At 50.2% G+C, this 22450-nt stretch overlaps 2 protein-coding genes and 1 pseudogene across 4 annotated transcripts; all 3 read right to left on the bottom strand.

Moving 5' to 3' along the window:
- Positions 1 to 63: 63 nt before the first annotated feature.
- Positions 64 to 6677, bottom strand: AMT (aminomethyltransferase). 2 transcript variants are annotated; one of them, XM_064367098.1, is made up of 9 exons: positions 6191 to 6677; positions 5934 to 6101; positions 5061 to 5141; positions 2896 to 3027; positions 2415 to 2493; positions 1968 to 2113; positions 1677 to 1857; positions 1138 to 1293; positions 64 to 1042 (listed from the first exon to the last, which is right to left on the bottom strand). In XM_064367098.1, exons 1-9 carry the CDS (start codon positions 6278 to 6280, stop codon positions 864 to 866), a joined length of 1212 nt encoding a protein of 403 aa, XP_064223168.1. In that variant the 5' UTR covers positions 6281 to 6677; the 3' UTR covers positions 64 to 863. The 2 variants fall into 2 exon arrangements, with proteins under 2 accessions (XP_064223168.1, XP_064223169.1); XM_064367099.1 differs by lacking the exon at positions 5061 to 5141.
- Positions 2934 to 5053, bottom strand: LOC105727692 (ubiquitin-ribosomal protein eL40 fusion protein-like; annotated as a pseudogene).
- Positions 6678 to 6777: 100 nt separating the features above from the next.
- NICN1 (nicolin 1, tubulin polyglutamylase complex subunit) lies at positions 6778 to 13414 on the bottom strand. 2 transcript variants are annotated; one of them, XM_012467726.2, is made up of 6 exons: positions 13195 to 13414; positions 10222 to 10398; positions 9844 to 9957; positions 9016 to 9087; positions 8605 to 8709; positions 6778 to 8530 (listed from the first exon to the last, which is right to left on the bottom strand). In XM_012467726.2, the coding sequence occupies exons 1-6, from the start codon at positions 13324 to 13326 to the stop codon at positions 8489 to 8491; spliced, it is 642 nt and encodes a 213-aa protein (XP_012323149.1). In that variant the 5' UTR covers positions 13327 to 13414; the 3' UTR covers positions 6778 to 8488. The 2 variants fall into 2 exon arrangements, with proteins under 2 accessions (XP_012323149.1, XP_064223170.1); XM_064367100.1 differs by lacking the exon at positions 8605 to 8709.
- Between the last annotated feature and the right edge of the window lie 9036 nt (positions 13415 to 22450).

Here is a 22450-nt window from a genome sequence, read left to right on the forward strand (position 1 = left end):
GAAAGCAGGCATTGGGTTGGCATTTCAGGAACCCCGTGAACAAAGAACAATGAAGCTAGAGAATGGCAAGTAAAAAGGAAGTTTAATTTTTCTTTATTTTTTTTTTCCATCCATGCCAGTGCAGAAGGAAGTTTAATTTTTCTTTCAGAATTCAGTGGAGTCCATTAATAGATAATGGGGCAAAGGTCAGCCCAGGGTAAGGCAAGTCCAGGAGGAAGCTCACCCTGCCCTACAACAGCCCTGGAGCTCAGAACAGGTGGTTAGCCTGCCATGGTTTGCTACTGGGCAGCACACTAGACCAACTTGGAAATGTGGAAGAGTAAATCATTGTTCCCTCAGCCATCCCCAAGTTTACACATAGGCATAGCAGCCCTACTATGAGTCACCAATTATTTCTGACTGGCAGTAGGGACAATTTGCATTTATGGAAAGCAAACTGGAGAGGATAGCCTAAGTCCACACTGCCCATGTTACTACCCTTTGCAATGTGAAGAACCATGGTGAGGTAGGTTGGGCAGGTTTTATCCTCCCCACAAAGGTGAGCCTTTGCTCCACAGCCAGCACCTGGCAGGGTGGGAGAGATGGCAGAACCAAAGCTGCTTATTACCCTCCAGCAGGTAAGAGTAGGTCAGTGGGATCATGGACTAAAACAAGACATTGAGCTGGTCCACCACTCAGAAGCAGGGTCCTGAAGGAAGCTAGAGTGGCATGAGTTAGGTGGGGAGAATAGGTGGTATGGCCCCTCAACCAGACAATTAGAATCAGCCTCCACCTTAGCTGCCCAACCCTAGTGAGTTCTGCCTCAGCTTCTTGACTAACCCCTTGTAGATTCCTGGAGGGGACAGCCCCAGCCTAAGCCATCCTCATTTAAGGGTATAGTAGTTCGTGGGCACAAAGGGCATCTTGCTGACCACAGCCATCTGCTGCTTTCGCCGCACCTCTACCATCAGCTTTGTCCCTGGACGACTGTACTCGCAGGGCACGTAACCCATCGCTACATTCTTCTTCAGAGAGGGTGAGGGGCAGCCACTAGTCACAGTACCTGTCAAGCATAAGCCATGCATCAGCACTGTCCTGCAAGTGCCCCCACCCTCCTGGGGAAGAGACAGGGCTTCCCAGCTTCCCTGGTCCACCTACCAATCATGGTACCCTCCATGTTCAGGATGGGACTGTGTGCCCGCATCGGGGCCCCCTCACACATCAAGCCCACACGCCTCCGCTGCACCTTGCCCTTCAGCTGGGGAACAATGACCTTGGCTCCAGGGAAATCCATAGCAGCTCGGCGGCGCTTCCCTGGAGAATGACACATGAAACATAAGCCACAGCACATAGAAGCCCTGGCCACTGGAGGCCCTTATGAGGACTTCAAGTAACACCCATCTAGCGTCACGACCCCTTTGCTTGGGCTACTCCAAGCTCTATTCCTCCCCTGCACTGCCGTGAGTCAGCCAACCAACCACCTCTCCTGCCCTCTAAAGGCCATACTGCCCACCTGCTGAGCATCTTCAGTTTCTAATGGGCAAGCCACAGTGGCACCTTCAGGGAAAGGAGGCTCAGGAAGGCTGAGTCACTTGCTCCAGGCTACACAACCTTAGGAGGAGTCATGGGCTGGCTAGTCTTATTAAGGGTCACCCCAACCTCCAGAACCCCCTCCTTTTAGTGCTGGCCCAGCTCACCAAGTGTCCAACTGAGGCTGCCCTCCACAGGTGTAGTATGTTCATCAATGTCATTCCCATACAGGCAGAGGCCTGCCTCCAGGCGCAGGCTATCCCTGGCAGCCAACCCTGCCAGCTTCACCTCTGGGTTTTCCAGAAGAGCTGTTGCCAGGTGAACTGCTCCCACTGCTGGCACCGAGATCTGTATGAAACAACAGCGGGCAGATGAGAAGCTCTCTGTACCGCACACCCCCTACCCCTCACCCCCATCTCGTGCCCTGAACTGCCTCCTACACCCACTTCTTGACGTACCTCCACACCGTCCTCTCCTGTGTAGCCACAGCGGGTCACACGGCAGCCAGACACACCAAACACCTCCATCACAGCACTGGTCATGAAGGGCAGTTTCCTCAGGTCATCTGCCACGCCGGCCTGTAGCACCTGGGCTGCAGTGGGGCCTGGGCCCAGGGAGCCAGTGACCAAGTATCCAGGTCCCGGCACCCCTCAAAGCTGGACTAAAGCCTTATTCAGGGACCAGAACAAGCCCTGAGCAAGTCTTACTCTGCAAGTGGGAAAAGATGGCCTTGTCCCTAGCCCATAAAGCCTTGTGGTAGGTAGGAGGAGGGCAAGATAGCAAACTTAAAATTATGGCACACAAATATCACACTTTCTATACCTCCTTGGTATGGCCTCTGTGCTAAGCAGTCAACGAAACCAGGAAGGCAAAGGCTGGCTCCAACCTCAGCCCAGCCCTCTCACCTTGCAGGGCTAGCAGGGCATTATCCAGCACCTCCAGGCCCACATCTCTGCCCTGGTTCTGAAGCTCCCTGACCTTGTCCTAAAAGACAGAAACACCACATGAGCATCTGGGGCCACTTACTGAGCACCTACCATGGGCTGGACACTGCAGAGCTGAACAGTAGTAAGATAGTGGAAAGGAGAAGGAAGGGGGGAAAAAAAAGGTAGTGGGCTGATTCCCATCTTACAAGGTCACCCAAGCCCAGGTCTGCCACCTCACATCCTCATCAGAGGAGCCAAGGCCCCCTTCCCCATCCCTGGTAATCCCCCACCACCAAACTCTGGCATGCTCCAGAGGGCCTGCTCTGAAGTCTCATAGCTATTCATTCACTCAAAAAGCCATTTTCCAGGCCCCTTGTCTGCGCCAACCCTGTCCTGGACAACGAGGATGCTGCTGTATGAACAAGGAAGACAAGGTGCCTAGAACACAGAGGGGGTGTACCTGCATGAGGGCCAAATCTTTCTCCCAGCAGCCAGCATTGGATACCACATACAGGTGCCCCTCAGAAGTATTGGTTACAATCAAGTCATCTAAGATGCCTCCAGCCTCATTGGTAAACAGCGACAGTGTCCCCTAGGACCAAAGTGGAACGTTTTGGCCTCCAGGTCCAGGAGGCCAAGGCCAAGGGTGAACCAGACACACCCCTGGACCCACTTAGCTACTACAAGGTTATGAACCATAATGTGAAGGATTCAGAGTGTGCAAAGAGCAAGACTGGGACCAAGTCCACGGTCTTTGATCCTCATGTACCAAGTAAGTTTTCATCCCCTCCCTACCTTGGGGTAGGTACTTCACTGATCTGGTAAGACCTCTGCACCCCTCCCCACTCTTTTTTTTTTTCCAGTCAACCAAAGGGACAATTTTTTTTTTTTTTTTTTTTTGAGACGGAGTTTCGCTCTTGTTACCCAGGATGGAGTGCAATGGCGCGATCTCGGCTCACTGCAACCTCCGCCTCCTGGGTTCAGGCAATTCTCCTGCCTCAGCCTCCTGAGTAGCTGGGATTACAGGCACGCGCCACCGTGCCCAGCTAATTTTTTGTATTTTTAGTAGAGACGGGGTTTCACCATGTTGACCAGGATGGTCTCAATCTATTGACCATCGTGATCCACCTGCCTCGGCCTCCCAAAGTGCTGGGATTATAGGTGTGAGCCATCGCGCCTGGCCAAAGGGACAATTTATTGAGGCTCCAGGACCATGGGGCCTGGGCAGGAGGCTGCCCTTCCAGGAAGGAAGAGGCTTATTTGACCTTCTTCTTGGGGCACAGGTTGTTGGTGTGGCCACACTTCTTCTTGCGGCAGTTAACAGCACAGGGGTGCAGGTGAGCATAGCACTTGCGGCAGATCATCTTGTCGCAGTTGTATTTCTGGGCAAGCTGGCGGAGGGAAGGCTCAATAATGCCACCTCACAGGCGCAGCACCAGGTGCAGGGTGGACTCTTTCTGGATGTTGTAGTCTGAGAGCGTGCGGCTATCCTCCAGCTGTTTGCCGGCAAATATCAGACGCTGCTGGTCAGGTGGGATACCCTCCTTGTCTTGAATTTTGGCTTTGGTCATGACACTATTCTCAATATAGTGTCACTGGGCTCGACCTCAAGGGTGATGGTCTTGCCTGTGAGGGTCTTCACAAAGATCTGCATCTCTGCATCTGCAACTCAGCCGCCTCCCCCTCCCCACTCTTTACTGAGAGCCCCATCTCATGCTTAATCTATAACACCTAGGACTTGCTGCTTCACCTACCCAAACCTGGAACAACTCAGCCCATGTGCCAACCCATAGAACAAAAGCTTCAAAGGCCATCTTGATGATCCCAGGCTCTCCTAAGTACTCCATGGCAGTACCCCCAAAATACTGGCCTTAGCCTCCCCTCTAGATGGACAAAGAACCTGAGGTTAAGGGTACATGAATCACCTGGGGATCTTGTTAAAATGAAGGTTCTGATTCAGCAGGTCTGGAGCAGTGCCTGAGAGTATATTCCTAACAAGCTCCAAGGTTGCTGGTTTAGAGACCACACTTTTTTTTTTTTTTTTTTTTTTATAAGGCAGAGTCTTACTCTGTCACTCAGGCTGGAGTGCAGTGGTGCGATCTCAGCTCACTGCAACCTCTGCCTCCCCGGGTTCAAGCAATTCTCCTGCTTCAGCCTCCTGAGTAGGTGGGACTACAGGTGCACACCACCACACCAGCTAATTTTTGTATTTTTAGTAGAAACGGGGTTTCACCATGTTGGCCAGGCTGGTCTCGAACTTCTGATCTCAGGTGATCCACCTGCCTTGACCTCCCAAAGTACTGGGATCACAGGCGTGAGCCACCGTGCCTGGCTAGGGACCACACTTTGAATAGAGAAGGGTTAGGCAGCAGGGATGATCAGAGAGCAGAATACTGACCTTGGTTTCTGGCTTCCTGGCCTAATGTGGTAAGGCTGGGATATTCTCCTCCCTACAAATGGCTGGGTCTCTGGAAATGACTCAAGAGATTTCGTTCTCCAAGACTGCAAGCCTGAGAAGCCGTGTTTGACTCATCTCTGTGCCCCTAAGCCTGAGGTAGGGACTCTGCCCATTTGCTGCCTCGTGACTAAGAAAACTCATAGAGCAGAAATAAAAGAAGGGCCCACCTGGTTTGGTCTTAGCTCTGCAATGTCTCCAACCACTAGACTCTCCATCAGCTTCACCCGGTCACTACCACATATCTTGGTCTGGGGAAAGAGATTGAAAGCCTCAGGCCAGGGCCGGGCGCGGTGGCTCACGCCTGTAATCCCAGCACTTTGGGAGGACAAGGCGGGTGGATCACGAGGTCAAGAGATCGAGACCATCCTGGTCAACATGGTGAAACCCCGTCTCTACTAAAAATACAAAAAATTAGCTGGGCATGGTGGCGCGTGCCTGTAATCCCAGCTACTCAGGAGGCTGAGGCAGGAGAATTGCCTGAACCCAGGAGGCGGAGGTTGCGGTGAGCCAAGATCACGCCATTGCACTCCATCCTGGGTAACAAGAGTGAAACCCCGTCTCAAAAAAAAAAAAAGAAAGCAAGGATGCATCCTCCCTGCCATCCACGGTGCAGTCCAGCCCAGCCAAAGTGACTAACCAGTCTTTTGGTTCTACAAGTGGCAAAGGATCACCTTCTGATTTCCTGACCTCCCCCAGTCACCCTGTGCAGGGGGACTGCCAGGGAACTGGACAGGACCTCGCATCTTCCTGAAATAACCCTTTTCAAACCAACACCCAGCCCAATACATTAGAGTGGGTGTCACCCACAGAAAACTCAAGACATTAAGGTACACCACTTAGTCAGAGCAGGCTAGAGATGATGAGGCCCTCTGAGCTCATTTCCTTGGGGCCATTGACCTATCCATGACACCCCCATGACCTCTAGCTCTTCTGGGGGGCTGTCCTTGGAATCCAGCTCCCAGCAAACAAACCCAAGGAGGGCACCACTGTAAGTGGGGAGGAAGGCCTGATCAGGCAGCCAGCGTGCTCCCCTGACTCACCTGCAGCATATGAGACACATCAAAGAGCGAGCAGTGCTGGCGTGTGTGTAGGTGCGAGTCAGTGTGACTGTCCCGGTACTGCACTGGCAGACTCCAACCCGCGAACGCCACCATTTTCCCGCCGTGGGCCAGGTGGAAGTCATAGAGCGGTGTCCTGCGGAGCACGTCCTGCAGGGGGCTGGGCTTAGTGCCACCAGGACCCTAGCCCCCAGCCGCTTCCCTCCCCCACCCTCCAAGATCAGCACCCTCTATCCCACCTGTGCGAAACTGAGTGGACGACACAAGTCCGGGGAGAATGCCTGCAGGCGAAAGCCCAGATGGGCCACCACACTTACAGCCCTCTGCATCGTCGCCAGCAACGAGTACAGACGGCGCACAGAGGCCACCACACTGCCAGGCACGCCGGGAGATGTAGTCCAGGCCTCTGCTTGGACAGGTCTCGCTCCAGAGCAAAGGATCAAAGGAGGGGGCGGGCAGCCCCAAGGGCAGGCTGGGATTTAGAGCAGAGAATGCGGGAACTCCCAAATCAGGGAAACTGCCTCCGGCTGGCTCTTCAGGGAAGCTCAGGCAATCCAGAGCTGATTGGGCTGCCCAGAACAGAGCCAGGGGCTAGACCGCCCCCTGCAGAACTGCCCTGTCTCCAAAGGGTCAAAGTTCTAGAAAGGGCTGAAAGGTCTCAATCTCACATTTAGGACCTCAAGAGTAAGGTCAAATAGGGGTGGGAAGAGTGAAGAGGTCACAGCTGGGTGGAGCCAGCCTGGCAGGCTAGCAGCACCACAGTAGTCTGCCCTCACGTAGGGGTCCCCAGCTCTCCCACCAGGCAGACACGGTCAGCCAGCAGTCATGCATTCCACAAGTATTTATTGATCTTGCTGCATACCAGAATCTGGGCTGCCGACACAGCCACAAATGAAGCATGGTCCCTGCTACCACAAGGTCCTCTTCACTCAAACACACACTGAAGACTACTGCTCCATCACCCTTTCAGAAGCAGCTGAGTGGGGCTGTGTAAGTAACCTTGCAGGTAAAGTCACCACTTGCAGGAACTCATGGGTGAGAGCAGAGGGTAGCCACCAAAAGGTCACTGAACTCCCCCAAGAAAACTGTTGAGCGCCACACATGTCCAATTTTCCAGGTCCAAGACATACTCCAGTACTGCTTCATAACAGCCACCAGGGGCAAAGCCAGGAAGAATCAGAGAGACACAGGATTTTCTCACATGAAGGAAAAGCAGCCTGCATCACTTAATCGTTGGTCTGAGTTAATGGAGGACCTAGGCCTCTTAAAAGGCACCAATGAGGCCGGGCGCTGTGGCTCACAGGTGTAATCCCAGCTCTTAGGGAGGCAGAGGTGGGAGGAGAGCTTGAGCCCAGGAATTTGAGACCTGCCTGGGCAATATAGTGAGACCCCATTCTCCACAAAAAGAAAAACAAAACAAAAAAGCCACCAATGAGAACCCTTATTTGGACTCACTTCCCACCATGGTTGAGCTCTCATCATGCCGAGCATGTGTCTTGGAAAGGGGCAGGCCAGGCACAGTGTCTCACGCCTGTAATACCAGCACTTTGGGAGGCTGAGGCAGGTGGAGGTCGGAGTTCTAGACCAGCCTGACCAACATGGAGAAACCCCATCTCTACTAAAAATACAAAATTAGCCAGGCGTCATGGTACATGCCTATAATCCCAGTTACTTGGGAGGTTGAGGCAAGAGAATCGCTTGAACCCGGGAAGCAGAAGTTGTGGTGAGCGGAGATTACACCACTGCACTCCAGCCTGGGCAACAAGAGTAAAACTCCGTCTCAAAAAAAAAAAAAAAAAAGCAAAGGGGCAACTAGCAGAAAGGATAGGGATGTGCTTTGGGCTATATCAGATGGCAGAGAGGTCCCAGTTCTTATTCTCAGGCTCTGGCTTTGCTAGAGACACCTGCCCAGGCCCTACAGGCACACCCATTTTAACATATATTCAGAAGCCAGCTCAGAAACCAAGAGACTCAGGCTGCCCAAATCTTCAGCTTTACTTCCTAGGCAGGCAGCAGAAGAGTTTAGGCGGAAAATTTCTTTCTGTGACATAACACAAAGGGAAAGAAAACCACTAGGGGACACACAGGAAGAAATAAGGTTTCTGTTTCTTCCTCAAGTGTTCCAAGTGCCATGGCAGCAATGCCTTTCCAGGTCCATAAATGGAGCAGGTTCTAGGAGATCAGCCCAGCCCAACTGCACTGAGGTGAGGGAGCAGGCAGAAGACAGGAATGTGCACGTTGGCAGGAGGAGCAGAGGGCACTCAGGGGTTCTTAGTAAGTACAACTAACTGGAGTGTTTTTGGGTAGAAGGAAGAATTTAGTTGCAGCCAGGTGAAGACAGAGCACACCCCTGCCAGGAGCTCATGCTGAAGCAACACAGTAAGCCCTCAAGAATCTTGAATCTGTGAATGTGGCCCAGACAGAACAGGCACGCAGGCAATACTTGGAATGCACAGGAAACACACTTCAGCCTCTGGTGGCCCAAACCAAGTCTGGGTGGGCACAGAAAGGCCAACATCTTGGCTGGGAACCACCATTCAAGTGTAGGAGAGCAAGTTCAGGTCATAACAGCCGTCCACCTGAAATATAAAAGACCATCAGGTCTGATCTGCTCAGGACAAAGCAAGCCAAGCAGAGGGAAGCGATCACTTACATCAAAGCGGCCGATCCTCGCGGAGGTGTGACTGGCCCGGATCATCTCTGTCAGTGCCCACATCTGCTGCACCTCGGAGGATACCCTGCTGGGGTCTGGGAGACCCTGCTCCAGAAGGAGGGGTCAGTGGCCATGGTGCCCTTAGGGCTCCAGAGAGGCCAACCTGGGCTAGGGGCCCTCCAGCTGAGACCAGTAACATTCTCGGATGGCTTATGAAACATGAGGTTAGGGCCTGATGTTCAGTAGGCAGCCCAGTGCCACACCAGAGAAGCCTCAAATCCCACCCCAAGAGGAAGATAGTACCCAAGGGTCCTAGGCCCAGCCCCAGAATTTTATAGGAAGGGGTCCACCTGGCCTGTGCTGGACACTAGAGCCATTCACACATGGTTCTTACCTAGGGTGAGGGCTTACCTCACAGAGGAGTGCAGGTTGCTCACAGGGCACTGGGTGGGAGAGCCACTTGGGGAAGGTCATGGAGGGGCTCTGCAAAGCAAAGATGAACTGCCCTGAGTGAGACAAAGTAGACAGCTCTGGGACTAGATTCCAAGGTCCTAGGAGCAGAGAGAAGGGCCCCTGAGCCTCAGACACTGGGAAAACTCTGTTTAGGGAACCCACAGAAACCTAAAGGGGCAGTCAGACTACCTAAGTTCTCCTGCTGTGCAGACAGAGTCCGCAGAAACACAAGCTCAAAAGTGTCTGCCAAGCCGGGCGCGGTGGCTCACGCCTGTAATCCCAGCACTTTGGGAGGCCAAGGTGGGTGGATCACGAGGTCAAGAGATCGAGACCATCCTGGTCAACATGGTGAAACCCTGTCTCTACAAAAAATACAAAAAATTAGCTGGGCATGGTGGCGCGTGGCTGTAATCTCAGCTACTCAGGAGGCTGAGGCAGGAGAATTGCCTGAACCCAGGAGGCGGAGGTTGCGGTGAGCCGAGATCGTGCCATTGCACTCCAGCCTGGGTAACAAGAGCGAAACTCTGTCTCAAAAAAAATAAAAAATAAAAACGTCTCCTAGCACCTAAAGGCTCCAGCTCTGAAAGTAGTTGGTAGCCCCAAAGGTCAAGGGATATGGGGACATGGCCTCACCGCTCATCATGAGCTTCCAGCATTCACATCAAGCTAACCTCCATGAAGGCCTCCTTCACCATCTTTACCCATTACCCACCCCACCACCTAGCTTTCCCAGTCATAGAAGCCTTCTGGGTAAAGGGCCAGCCAGCAGCTGAGCTAGTCACTTACCTTTGGTCCCTGCTGATAGATCTGCAGCTCTTCCACTGTGAAAGACAGCCACAGTGGTGATGGCTGCCGCAGAATCAGGCGTAGCTCCGATACTCTGGCCATGTCACACAGCATCTGACACACACACACAAGGACCCAGCGAGGACCCAGCTCACTGCCCAGAAGCCTCTCAACCAACAATGAGCCAAAATGCTGCCCACCCCGCAGGCCTTTGGGAAGGAAGGAACAGTAGTCCCTCAGTCCCTCCAAGGCACTTGCCTCACAGTCACAGTCCAGGCCAGACTGGCCCCCTCTTCCCTCTTAGTATATTGACCCATTCCCCCCACCTGTGGTAAGTCCTCATCTGGGCTGCCCTGGCCATCCTGAGGCCCAGCTGACCTGATGTTTGAACAGCGATACATACTCCTGTGCTCCCTCCTCACTGTGTGGGTCAGGCATCAGACAATAGTCCCGCAGGCAGGTCACCCACTTGGCCGGTGTGTGTGCTGAGGTGTGCTGACGGACACGGATGCTCAGAAAAGCTGTGTAGTAATTCTTAAACGTGATCTCCTGCAACTAGAGCACATACAACCCATTGCAACAAGTCAGACCCAGGCCCAGGGACTGAAAAGCTCAAAGGTCAAAGGCACCACCTCTTCCTTCCCTTTTTTTTTTTTTTTTTGTTTGAGAGGAAATCTTGCTCTGTCGCCCAGGCTAGAGTGCAGTGGCGCAATCTCAGCTCACTGCAACCTCCACCCTGCCTGGGTTCAAGTGATTCTCCTGCCTCAGCCTCCCAAGCAGCCGGGACTACAGGCACGTGCCACCATGCCAGGCTAATTTTTTTATGTTTTTAGTAGAGACAGGATTTCACCATGTTAGCCAGGATGGTCTCAAACTCCTGACCTCAGGTGATCCACCTGCCTCTTCCTTTTTGAACGCACTCTTCTAGTAAATTAACAATTTCAACAAGCATCACTGGGGCCCAAAGACAATTCTGGTTTCCTTTTTATTTATTTTTATTTCTTTATTTTTTTTTAAAGATGGGGTTCCACCATGATGGCCAGGCTGGTCGTGAACTCCTGAACTCCTGACCTCGGGTGATCCACCCACCTCGGCCTCCCAAAGTGCTAGGATTACAGGTGTGAGCCACAGCGCCCAGCCGATTCTGGTTTCCTAAAGGTGCTCACAGTCTAAATGAGTAGGTCATGGAAACAAACCATGACCACAGATCTTGCCACATGTCCAAGATGCTCCTAGAGGGCAGAGCTCTAACCCTGAAAGAGGCAGAAAATGTGCATATGAGGCCTGAAGGAGAGTTCACCAAGTGGACTAAGAAATGTAGATAACATAGGTGGGTGCGGTGGCTCTCGCCTGTAATCCCAGCACTTTGGGAGGCTGAGGCGGGTGGATCATTTGAGGTCAGGACTTTGAGACCATCCTGACCAAAATAGTGCAACCCAATCTCTACTAAAAATACAAAAAAATTAGCTGGGCGTGCTCACATATGCCTGTAGTCCCAGCTACCCGGAAGGCTGAGGCAGGAGAATTGCTTGAACCCAGGAGGCGGAGGCGGCAGCACTTTGGGAGGCTGAGACAAGTGGATCTCAAGGTCAGGAGTTTGAGACCAGCCTGGCTAATATGGTGAAACCCCATCTCTACAAAATAAATAAATAAATACATTTTAAAAAATGTAGACAATATAAAAGTAGCATATACAGAAGAATCAGAAAAAAAAAAAGTAGCATATACAAATAATTACAAGAGGGTGAGAGAACCTGGTGTACCACCGGAACAGCCAGTGATTCAGCTTGGCTACTGCAATGGTTCTTGTCATTGGATACTCACCAGAATCACCCAAGAAAATTTGTTACTAGGCCGGGCGTGGTGGCTCACGCCTGTAATCTCAGCACTTTGGGAGGCCGAGGCGGGTGGATCACCTGAGGTCAGGCGTTCAAGACCAGCCTGGCCAACATGGTGAAACCCTGTCTTTAAAATATATATATATATATATAAAAGAAAAAAAAAAAAGAAAATTTGTTACCAAATAAATTGTCCAGGCTCCACCTTAATCTACTAAATCAGGATTTCCAAAGTGGTTTTTTGTTTTTTTTTTTTGAGACGGAGTTTCGCTCTTGTTACCCAGGTGGAGTGCAATGGTGCGATCTCGGCTCACCGCAACCTCCGCCTCCTGGGTTCAGGCAATTCTCCTGCCTCAGCCTCCTGAGTAGCTGGGATTACAGGCACGTGCCACCATGCCCAGCTAATTTTTTTTTTTGTATTAGTAGAGACGGGGTTTCACCGTGTTGACCAGGATGGTCTCAATCTCTTGAGCTCGTTATCCACCCACCTCAGCCTCCCAAAGTGCTGGGATTACAGGCTTGAGCCACCGCGCCCAGCCTAAAGTTGGGTTCCTTAATTAAGTTTCCCAGCTGCTAGTAAGGAACAGCTTGGGGGAGAACCACACGCTACAGCACAAAGCTCATGAGACAAAGAGCCAGGGCTGGGCATAGGGCTCAAGCCTGTAATCGCACCCCTTTGGGAGGCTGGGGCAGGTGGATCACCTGAGGTCAGCAGTTCGAGACCAGCCTGGCCAACATGGTGAAACCTGATCTCCACTAAAAATTCAAAAAATTAGCCGGGCATGGTGGTGGGTTCCTATAATCCCAGCTACTTGGAAGGATGAGACAGGAGAACTGCTTGAACCCAGGAGGCAGAGGTTGCAGTGATCACACCACTGCACTCCAGCACGGGCAACAAAAGTTAAACTCCGTCCCAAAAAAAAAAAAAAAAAAAAAAATCAGAGAGACAAGTGGGGCACAGACATAGAGGGCTCTCAATGCCATGCCATCTGAGGTAGGTTTTGCCCTCTGCGTTGAGTCATGCAGTGTCCAGTCCCTCTACCAACTGACGCTTAAGTGGTGCAACTGGAGACTGGAGATTGGCAACTCAAGTCATTGGGGGAATGGTGATGAGGTACTTGACCTCTGGCAGGGACTATAAGAAAGGGAAGGAGGCAGGTTTTCGGGTAAATCATTTCTTAGCGATCCCCAACAGTGGCCAGGGCCAAAATGACCCCTAACTTCTATTTTGGTTCACTATTTGGTATTTCTAGCACCACCTAGCCCACTCTCAGCACCTGCATGCCAGCGCTGTCCTGGACGTGGGCAAGAGACAGCAGAGAACAGAGTAGGAAGATCAATTCTAGGGAAAATGTGTTAACTGAAGGACTAAACAAATTAATGATTAACCAATTTGCAAGGGCAAGGAAGGCTGCAGAGGCTTTCCTGTAAAAGATTAAATGCCTAGGAAACGACCGAGATTCCAGGTCGGCCCCGCCCGGGAGCCTCGGTAGCGCCCACCAGGCTTGCTCACCTCGAAGGGAGCGACGCTGGGGAAGGTGACATCGATGACTAGCACGCCAGGCCGGCCTTGGGAGGTCCGTACGTCGCCCACCTGCAGGGCTACGGTGCCTTTCACATGGCAAGGCACCAAAACGCGGGACATGGTGCCAGCAGCCGCGACTAACTGCAACCCCCGCTCCAGGCCTCGGACCACCAGCCCTTCCCGGCATCCTCAGCCGACCATCAAGAACTACAACTCCCGGGAGGCTCCGCGAACCGCCTGTCCAGCCAATCACCGAAGCTCACGGTGGGCCGGGAATCGGAAGTGCCTGCGGAAGTTTTTTTCTTTCTTTCTTTCTTTTTATTTTTTTTTACACGGAATCTCGCTTTGTTGCCCCGGCTAGAGTGCAGTGGCGCCATCTCTACTCAGTGTAACCTACGTCTCCCGGGTTCAAGCAATTCTTCTGCCTCTGCCTCCCTAGTAGCGGGATTACAGGCGCCTGCCACCATGCTCGGCTAATTTTTTTCAGGTATGTCTTAGTAGTGTGAAAACGGATTTTTTTTTAAATTATGTTTCACCATGTTGCCCAGCTGGTCTCTAACCTCTGACCTCAAGTGATACGCCCGCCTAGGCCTCCCAAAGTGCAGGAATCACAGGCGTGAGTCACCGCGCTCCTCCCACGGAAGTTCTTCTTCAGCTAATCACTGCGCAAATCTTAGAGCGTACCCGCGGGCCGCGCCCAGCGGCTGCCTTGCCTTTCTGTTTGCAAGCCTTTCGGCTCCCTTTGGGTTTCTTTCACTACGTAGGGCGGTAGTCTGTTAAAGCACATAAAGCCATCGACACAAATCAGCAGTGACTAGCCTACATTAACCTGAAAAATACGTATTAGCCATTGGAAAACAAAGAGGATTTGAACACACGCTTTGCAAAATTAGATAGCCAATAAGCCCATTGAAAAGTTACTTAACATTTATAAAGGAAAATACAATTTAGAACCTCCGCACAGTCATTAGGCCAAAATTAAAGATTGACAAGGATGTGGAGTGCTTTGAAGCCTCATCCATTGCTGATTTCCAACCACTTTGGGATTTTATGTTTGTTTTAGAGACAGGTCTTATTCAATCACCCAGGCTAGAGTGCAGTGCCCCGATCACAGCTCACTGCAGCCTCCACTTCTCAGGCTCCAGGGATCCAACCTCAGCCTCCCGAGTAGCTAGGACTACACGCACAAGCCACCGCATCCTGCTAGTTTTGTTTATTTATTTATTTATTTATTTATTTTGAGGCAGACTTTCGCCTCATTGCAGAGGTTGCAATGAGCTAAGATCCTGCCACTGTACTCTAGCCTGAGCAACAGAGCAAGACTCTGTCTCAAAAAAAAAAAAAAAAAGCCGGGCGCAGTGGCTCACGCCTGTAATCCCAGCACTTTGGGAGGCCGAGGCGGGTGGATCACGAGGTCAAGAGATCGAGACCATCCTGGCCAACATGGTGAAACCCCGTCTCTACTAAAAATACAAAAATTAGCCGGGTGTGGTGGCACACGCCTGTGATCCCAGGTACTCGGGAGGCTGAGGTGGAAGAATCGCTTGAACCCAGTAGGTGGAGTTTGCAGTGAGCTGAGATTGCACCACTGCACTCCAGCCTGGTGACAGAGCAAGACTCCATCTCAAAAAAAAAAAAAAAAAAAAATTAACAGGGTGTGGGAGGGTGGGCCTGTAGTCCCAGCTACTCGGGAGGCTGAGGTGGGAGGATCACTTGAGCCTAGGAGATCAAGGCTACAATGAACCTTGAAATTGTAGCACTGCACTCCAGCCTGGGTGACAAAGTGAGACCCTGTCTCAAAAAACAAAAACCACACACACACAATTTACCATCATATTTATCATTGCCATTCTTCCAGATATTTGTGGAAAAATGTCTCAGAGATTGTCACTTAAGCCTGTTTTACAGATGACAAAGCTGAGACAGAGAGGTCCAGAGATTTCCCCAAACCAGGGAAGCAGTGTGGAGTAAAACTGGAACCCTGGCCTCTCTTTGGCTCCCATCTCACAGGTCAGAACCCTTCAGGCAATGGTCAACTTCAGGTAACCTGTGCCTCCTCTGTATTGAGGGCCCCCAGAGACACAGGTCCTGCACAGCCCATGGGGCTCTCATGGCATGAGGTCAAACAAGCCCAGGTGCATGATTCCAGACCAGCCCAAGGAATAGCCTAGAGGAACGGGGCCTTCCCACTCCAGGCCTGGTGACCTTCCATGACAGAAAACATTCCCTGCCTCCTCCTTGGGTGTTGTCAGGGGAAAATAATTTCTAATGTTGGACTCCTGGACTGGCCATTGCCATCTCCATTTTGACCCAGGGTAATGATTCACTGAGTAGCTCCCTTCGTGTTCCTGAGATTTTTCCGCTTTAGGAAGCCTGCTTGGGCTGAAGCAGAGGTCTTCCCAAATCCCACGGATTACAGTATGGACCCCTGGGCATCAGGACAATACAGACAAGCTCTGGTCTTAGGTTCCATCTCTGTGAGCACAGCCACCAGCAGACATAGACCTGTGCAGCCCCTCACTGCACATGAGTTTCACCTCTTAACTTGCTGGTAAACAGCCACTTTCACTCCACTCCCTTCAATCCACTGCCCAGCTGTTGCAGGCTGATTTTTCAGTGTGAAATCCTCATTGAGTCTCTCTGTTTTACAGCCATGTCCAAAAGCTTTCAATAAGGCTGGGCAAAGAGACTCACACCTATAATCACAACAGTTAGGAAGGGCGGCCCGGCGCGGTGGCTCACGCCTATAATCCCAGCACTTTGGGAGGCCCAGGCGGATGGATCACGAGGTCAAGAGATCCAGACCATCCTGGTCAACATGGTGAAACCCCTTCTCTACTAAAAATACAAAAAATTAGCTGGGCATGGTGGCACGTGCCTGTAATCCCAGCTACTCAGGAGGCTGAGGCAGGAGAATTGCCTGAACCCAGGAGGCGGAGGCTGCGGTGAGCTGAGATCGTGCCATTGCACTTCATCCTGGGTAACAAGAGCGAAACTCCGTCTCAAAAAAAAGAAAATAATAATAATAATAATAAATTTAAAAAAAGGAAGGGCAAGGTGGGATGATTGCTTGAGTACAGGAGTTCATGACTGGCCTGGGCAACATAGTGACACTCATTTCTTTTTCTTTTTGAGATGGAGTTTCGCTCTTGTTACCCAGGCTGGAGTGTAATTGCGCTACCTCGGCTCACCGCAACCTCCGCCTCCTGGGTTCAAGCAATTCTCCTGCCTTAGCCTCCCGAGTAGCTGGAACTACAGGTGTGCACCACCATGACCAGCTAATTTTTGTATTTTTAGTAGAGATGGGGTTTCACCATGTTGACCAGGATGGTCTTGATCTCTTGACCTCATGATTCACCGCCTCGGCTTCTCAAAGTGCTGGGATTATAGGCGTGAGCCACTGCGCCGGCCGAGACACCCATTTCTTTTCTTTTTTTTTTTTTTTAAATTAAAGATGGGGTTTCACCATGTTGGTCAGGCTGGTCTTGAACTCCCGACCTCAGGTGATCCTCCCGCCTTGGCCTCCGAAGTGCTTGGATTACAGGCGTGAACCACCACGCCTGGCCTGTGCTCTGAGCATTTAACAGCACTTGAGATCCTTCTAAGACATGCTAAACTAGTACTCTGAGTTTATCACCGATTGTTATCAGGGTGCAGCTGTATCAGAAGTATAGCGGATAAGGAACCACCAGGTCTAACCACACCCAATGCATCAAGGAGCTTTTATCTCCTGAGCATTGAGGACATAGAGCAATTAAAATCACTCCATATTCAGAGAACCTAGGCAGAGCCTGAGGCGATCTAGTTATCTCTGCCATGCAAGGCTTTTCTCCTCCTTACCAGCTCCCATCTGCAAAGACCCTCCTGGATCTTGTGAGCAGAGGTTGCCTCCCTTCTCAGAGTCCTTTGCACAAGCCCTCTTTACAAGACCCTCATGTAGTCTCCATGTTGAGAAGCCATTCATGGGACCAAAGCAGTATTGCCTGCTCCGCAACCACCCCGCAGTGCTCCCCGGTGTTACTGTGCTCTCAGATGGTCTTTACCTTCGGCCTCCTGTTGCTGCTTGATTTCTAATTACACCAATAATATAGTTGCTCTTGTTACCCAGGCTGGGCAGGATCTCTGCTCACCGCAACCTCCGCCTCCTGGGTTCAGGCAATTCTCCTGCCTCAGCCTCCTGAATAGCTGGGATTACAGGCATGCGCCACCATGCCCAGCTAATTTTTTGTATTTTTAGTAGAGACAGGGTTTCACCATGTTGACCAGGATGGTCTCGATCTCTTGACCTTGTGATCCACCCGCCTCGGTCTCCCAAAATGTTGGGATTACAGGCGTGAGCCACTGCGCCCGGCTGCTTATAATTATTTAGCTAGAATTAACATAGGTCTCCCCCGGCCATCTTGACCCATAGTTACCATTAACTTACATTACAATAACATAAGCCAGTTGATTGGTTATACATTGTTTTTCTTTGTTTGTTTTTTTAATTGTGACAGGGTGTCACTATGTTGCCTAGGCTAGTCTCCTGGACTCAAGCAATCCTCCTGCCTCAGTTTCCCAAAGTGCTGGGATTACAAGCCTGAGCCACCCCGTCCAGGCCCCATTGTTTCATTATATCACAGATTCCAAGAACATGAAGTAAATGGGTGAGGCTATTAGTCAAGAATTACCTATGACTGTTTTTTTTTTTCTAAGACAAGTTGTTGCTTCTGTCACCTAGGTTAGAGTGCAGTGGTTAATCATAGCTCATGGCAGCCTCAAACTCCTGGGCTCAAGTACTTCTCCTGAGTAAATAGGACTACCTGCTCAGGCTACCAGCAAAGTTTATTTTCTTTAATATTTTTGTAGAGACAGGGTCTCGGGATGTTGTTCAGGCTGGTGTCAAACTCCTGGCCGCAAGCAATCCTCCTGCCTCCACCTCCCAAAGCACTGGAATTACAGGCATGAGTCACTGTGCCTGACCCAAAATAACCTTAAACAACTCCCCCCAGGCATGGGCTTGAGGGAGGGGGCATGACTGAAGTTCCAAACTGAAGTCTCTCTGCACACCAGATAGCTCAGACTGCTCTGAGCTATTTTTTTCTTACAATTTCTTTTTTTTCTTTTCTTTTCTTTTTTTTTTGAGATGGAGTTTTCGCTCTTGTTACCCAGGCTGGAGTGCAATGGCGCGATCTTGGCTCACCGCAACCTCCGCCTCCTGAGTTCAGGCAATTTTCCTGCCTCAGCCTCCTGAGTAGCTGGGATTACAGGCACGCGCCACCATACCCAGCTAATTTTTTGTATTTTTAGTGGAGACGGGGTTTCACCATGTTGACCAGGATGGTCTCGATCTCCTGACCTCGTGATCCACCCACCTTGGCCTCCCAAAGTGCTGGGATTACAGGCGTGAGCCACTGCACCTGGCCCCTTTTCTTACAATTTCTTTGTGTTAATTAATTAATTAATTCATTCATTCATTCTTTGAGCTAAGGTCTGGCTCTGTTGCCCGGGCTGGAGTGCAGTGGCATGATCTCAGCTATCCTCCCACCTCAGCCTCCTGAGTAGCTGGGACTACAAGCACAGGCCACCATACCTGGCTAATTTTTGTATTTTTTGTAGAGATTAGATTTCAAGGTATGGCCAAGGCTGGTCTTGAAAGTGTCCTTATATTTAAAGTGAGCCTCTTGGGGGCAGCATATAGCTGGATCTTGTCTGTTAATCCAATCTGCCAATCTTGTCAAAACCAAAATCACAACAAACTTAGTTTAAGGATCTCTTTTTTTCCTTTTGTCAAGACGGAGTTTTGCTCTTCTTGCTCAGGCTAGAGTACAATGGTGTGATCTCCACTAACTGCAACCTCTGCCTCCCAGGTTCAAGCAATTCTCCTGCCTCAGCCTCCCGAGTAGCTGGAATTACAGGCACACCTCCACACCTGGCTAATTGTTGTATTTTTAGTAGAGATGGGGTTTTGCCATGTTGGCCAGGCTGGTCTCAAACTCCTGACCTCAGCTGATCCACCCATCTTGGCCTCCCAAAAGTGCTGGGGTTACAGGCATGAGACACCTTGACTGGCAAGGATCTCTTTTCTTTTTTTTCTTTTTTCTTTCTTTTTTTTGAGATAGAGTCTCTCTGTTGCCCAGGCCAGAATGCAGTGGAGTGGCTCACTACAGCCTCAGACTCCTAGGCTCAGGTGACTCTCCCATCTCAGCCTTCTGAGTAGCTGAGACTATAGGTGCAGGCCTATGAGTTTAAGGATTTTTTTTTTTTTTTTCTTTTGAGACAGAGTCTCACTCTTGTTGCCCAGGCTGAGTGCAATGGCTCGGTCTTGGCTCACCATAACCTCTGCCTCCCGGGTTTGAGTGATTCTCCTGCCTCAACCTTTGGAGTAGCTAGGATTACAGGCATGCGCCACCACACCTGGCTAATTTTGTATTTTTAGTGAAGATGGGGTTTCTCCCTGTTGGTCAGGCTGGTCTCAAACTCCTGACCTCAGGTGATCCTCCCACCTCCACCTCCCAAAGTGCTGGGATTACAGGCGTGAGCCACCACGCCTGGCCTAGTTTAAGGATCTTTCTTTGTTTTTTTTTTTTTTGAGACGGAGTTTCGCCCTTGTTACCCAGGCTGGAGTGCAATGGCACGATCTCGGCTCACCGCAACCTCTGCCTCCTGGGTTCAGGTAATTCTCCTGCCTCAGCCTCCTGAGTAGCGGGGATTACAGGCACGCGCCACCATGCCCAGCTAATTTTTTGTATTTTTTTTTTAGTAGAGACGGGGTTTCACCATGTTGACCAGGATGGTCTCGATCTCTTGACCTTGTGATCCACCCGCCTCGGCCTCCCAAAGTGCTGGGATTACAGGCGTGAGCCACCGCGCCCAGCAGTTTAAGGATCTTAACTGGCTTTTATTATGATTCCAGAATCAGGCAACACCTCATTCTATAAATTAGAATGAGGCTGGACATGGTGGCTCACGCCTGTAATCCCAACACTTTGGGAGGCTGAGGCAGGTAGATCACTTGAGGCCAGAAGTTCAAGACCAGCCTGGCCAACATGGTGAAACCCATGGTCTCTCCCCAAAAAATGCATAAATTAGCCAGGTGTAGTGGCACATGCCTGTAATCCTAGCTACTTCAGAGGCTGAGGCACAAGGATCACTTGAACCCAGAAGGTGTAGGTTGCAGTGAACCAGGGTTGCCCAACTGCACTCAAGCTTGGGCAACAGAGTGAGGCTCTGTCTCAAAAAATAATAAAATAGGCCGGGCGCTGTGGCTCACGCCTATAATCCCAGCACTTTGGTAGGCCGAGGCGGGTGGATCACTAGGTCAAGAGATCGAGACCATCCTGGTCAACAAGGTGAAACCCTGTCTCTATTAAAAATACAAAAATTAGCTGGGCATGGTGGCACGCACCTGTAGTCCCAGCTACTCAGGAGGCTCAGGCAGGAGAATTGCTTGCACCCAGGAGGCGGAGGTTGCGGTGAGCCAAGATCGCACCATTGTACTTAAGCCTGGGTAACAAGAGCGAAACTCTGTTTCAAAAAAAATAATAATAAAATAAAATAGAATAGAATCAGTGTTCTAATGAACTGAGCAGAGGAGTTTGGCTGTGTAGGCAGAAAAGGGCTGAGGAAAGCAGAAACAGTGAACAAAAGTGGATTGGTTCTTTCAAAGGTACTTTCTTTGTAGAGGTTAAAATAGAGGGAATTTCTTTATCATGTTGTCTAAAATTGGCTTGTTTGGAGATTTGGCTGTTCTCTCTCCTGATTTCTTGGAAGATTAGGTAAGGAGTTTAGTTTCAGCTTGGTAGAATGGCACTTCAGCACAAGTAACTCAATTTTAGTTTGGTCTTTTGGGCCTAGTACAGGAGCTCTGCCCAAACCAATGGCTTGCTATAAATACAATTTAATACTCTCTTTTATTTATTTTATTTATTTTTTTTTGAGACAGGTCTCACTCTGTTACCCAGGCTAGAGTGCAGTGGCGTGATCTCAGCTCACTACTGCCTCTGCTTCCCAGGCTCAAGCAATCCTCCCACCTCAGCCTCTTGAGTAGCTAGGACTATAGGCATGTAGGCATGCACCACCATGCTTGATTAATGTTTTTACTTTTTTTTTTTTTTTTGGAGACAGGGTCTTGCTCTGTCACCCAGGTTGGTGTGCAATGGCGCTGTTTCAGCTCACTGTAACCTCTACCTCTCCAATTCAAGCAATTCTCCTGCCTCAGCCTCCTGAGTAGCTGGGATTATAGGCATGTTCGACCATGCCCGGCTAATTTTTGTTTTTTGTTTTTTGTTTTTTTTGAGACGGAGTTTCGCTCTTGTTACCCAGGCTGGAGTGCAATGGCGCGATCTTGGCTCACCGCAACCTCCATCTCCTGGGTTCAAGCAATTCTGCCTCAGCTTCCCGAGTAGCTGGGACTACAGGCCTGTGCCACCATGCCCAGCTAATTTTTGTATTTTTTAGTAGAGACGGGGTTTCACCTTGTTGACCAGGATGGTCTCGATCTCTTGACCTAGTGATCCACCCGCCTCAGCCTCCCAAAGTGCTGGGATTATAGGCGTGAGCCACCGCGCCCGGCCAATTTTTGTATTTTTAGTGGAGACAAGGTTTCACCATGTTGGTCAGGCTGGTCTGCAACTCCTGACCTTGTGATCCGCCGGCCTCAGCCTTCCAAAGTGCTGGGATTACAGGCATGAGCCACCAAGCCCTGCCATGTTTTGACTTTTTTTTTTTTTTTAATTGAATAGTTCTTTATTTGTTTGGGTCAATCTCAGTACTCTTAGAACTCAAAATACTATATTCTAATTGTTCTAATTTGTACCATCTGCAAAAGACCCTTTAAGACTGCTTCAGGCCGGACGTGGTGGCTCACGCTGGAATCCAAGCACTTTGGAGTCCAATGCGGGAGGATCACCTGAGGTCGGGAGTTCAAGACCAGCCTGACCAACATGGTGAAACCCCGTCTTGATAATTTAAAAAAAAAACAAAACACTGCTTCAATGATTCTGAAAAGAATTAACAAAACCCTGTTACACAAGTGCCCGACTTTAGATATTATAATTGTTTCACTTAAAAAACCTCTACTACAAAATACTAAGCCTGCAACAAAATAATAAAATGAAAGCCACATAATATAATTTGAATAACATAGTATTAAATATTCCTCAGCCTATTAGAGTAATGGGAAATGTATATACTTCCTGCACAAATGCATCTAGGGAAAGCAGGCTATATTTATTTAAGAACTAGAAAAAGGTTACAATATAAA

The sequence above is a fragment of the Aotus nancymaae genome, unplaced genomic scaffold, assembly GCF_030222135.1.
Source record: "Aotus nancymaae isolate 86718 unplaced genomic scaffold, 86718_ANA_hifiasm-v0.15.2.pri h1tg000067l, whole genome shotgun sequence".
Lineage (NCBI taxonomy): Eukaryota > Metazoa > Chordata > Mammalia > Primates > Aotidae > Aotus > Aotus nancymaae.

Bases quoted from the DNA above. Each gene is read 5' to 3' on its own strand.
- NICN1 (XM_012467726.2), bottom strand. From the start codon at position 13,326: ATGTCCCGCGTTTTGGTGCCTTGCCATGTGAAAGGCACCGTAGCCCTG. The intron at 9,958-10,221 runs GTCAGCTGGGCC...TGTGTGTGTCAG, and splicing joins TATCGCTGTTCAAACATCAG to ATGCTGTGTGACATGGCCAG. The intron at 8,710-9,015 runs GTAAGCCCTCAC...CTTCTGGAGCAG, and splicing joins AACCTGCACTCCTCTGTGAG to GGTCTCCCAGACCCCAGCAG.
- AMT (XM_064367098.1), bottom strand. From the start codon at position 6,280: ATGCAGAGGGCTGTAAGTGTGGTGGCCCATCTGGGCTTTCGCCTGCAG. The intron at 2,114-2,414 runs GTGAGAGGGCTG...CCCTGGGCCCAG, and splicing joins TGCCCTGCTAGCCCTGCAAG to GCCCCACTGCAGCCCAGGTG. The intron at 1,043-1,137 runs GTAGGTGGACCA...TATGCTTGACAG, and splicing joins CATGGAGGGTACCATGATTG to GTACTGTGACTAGTGGCTGC.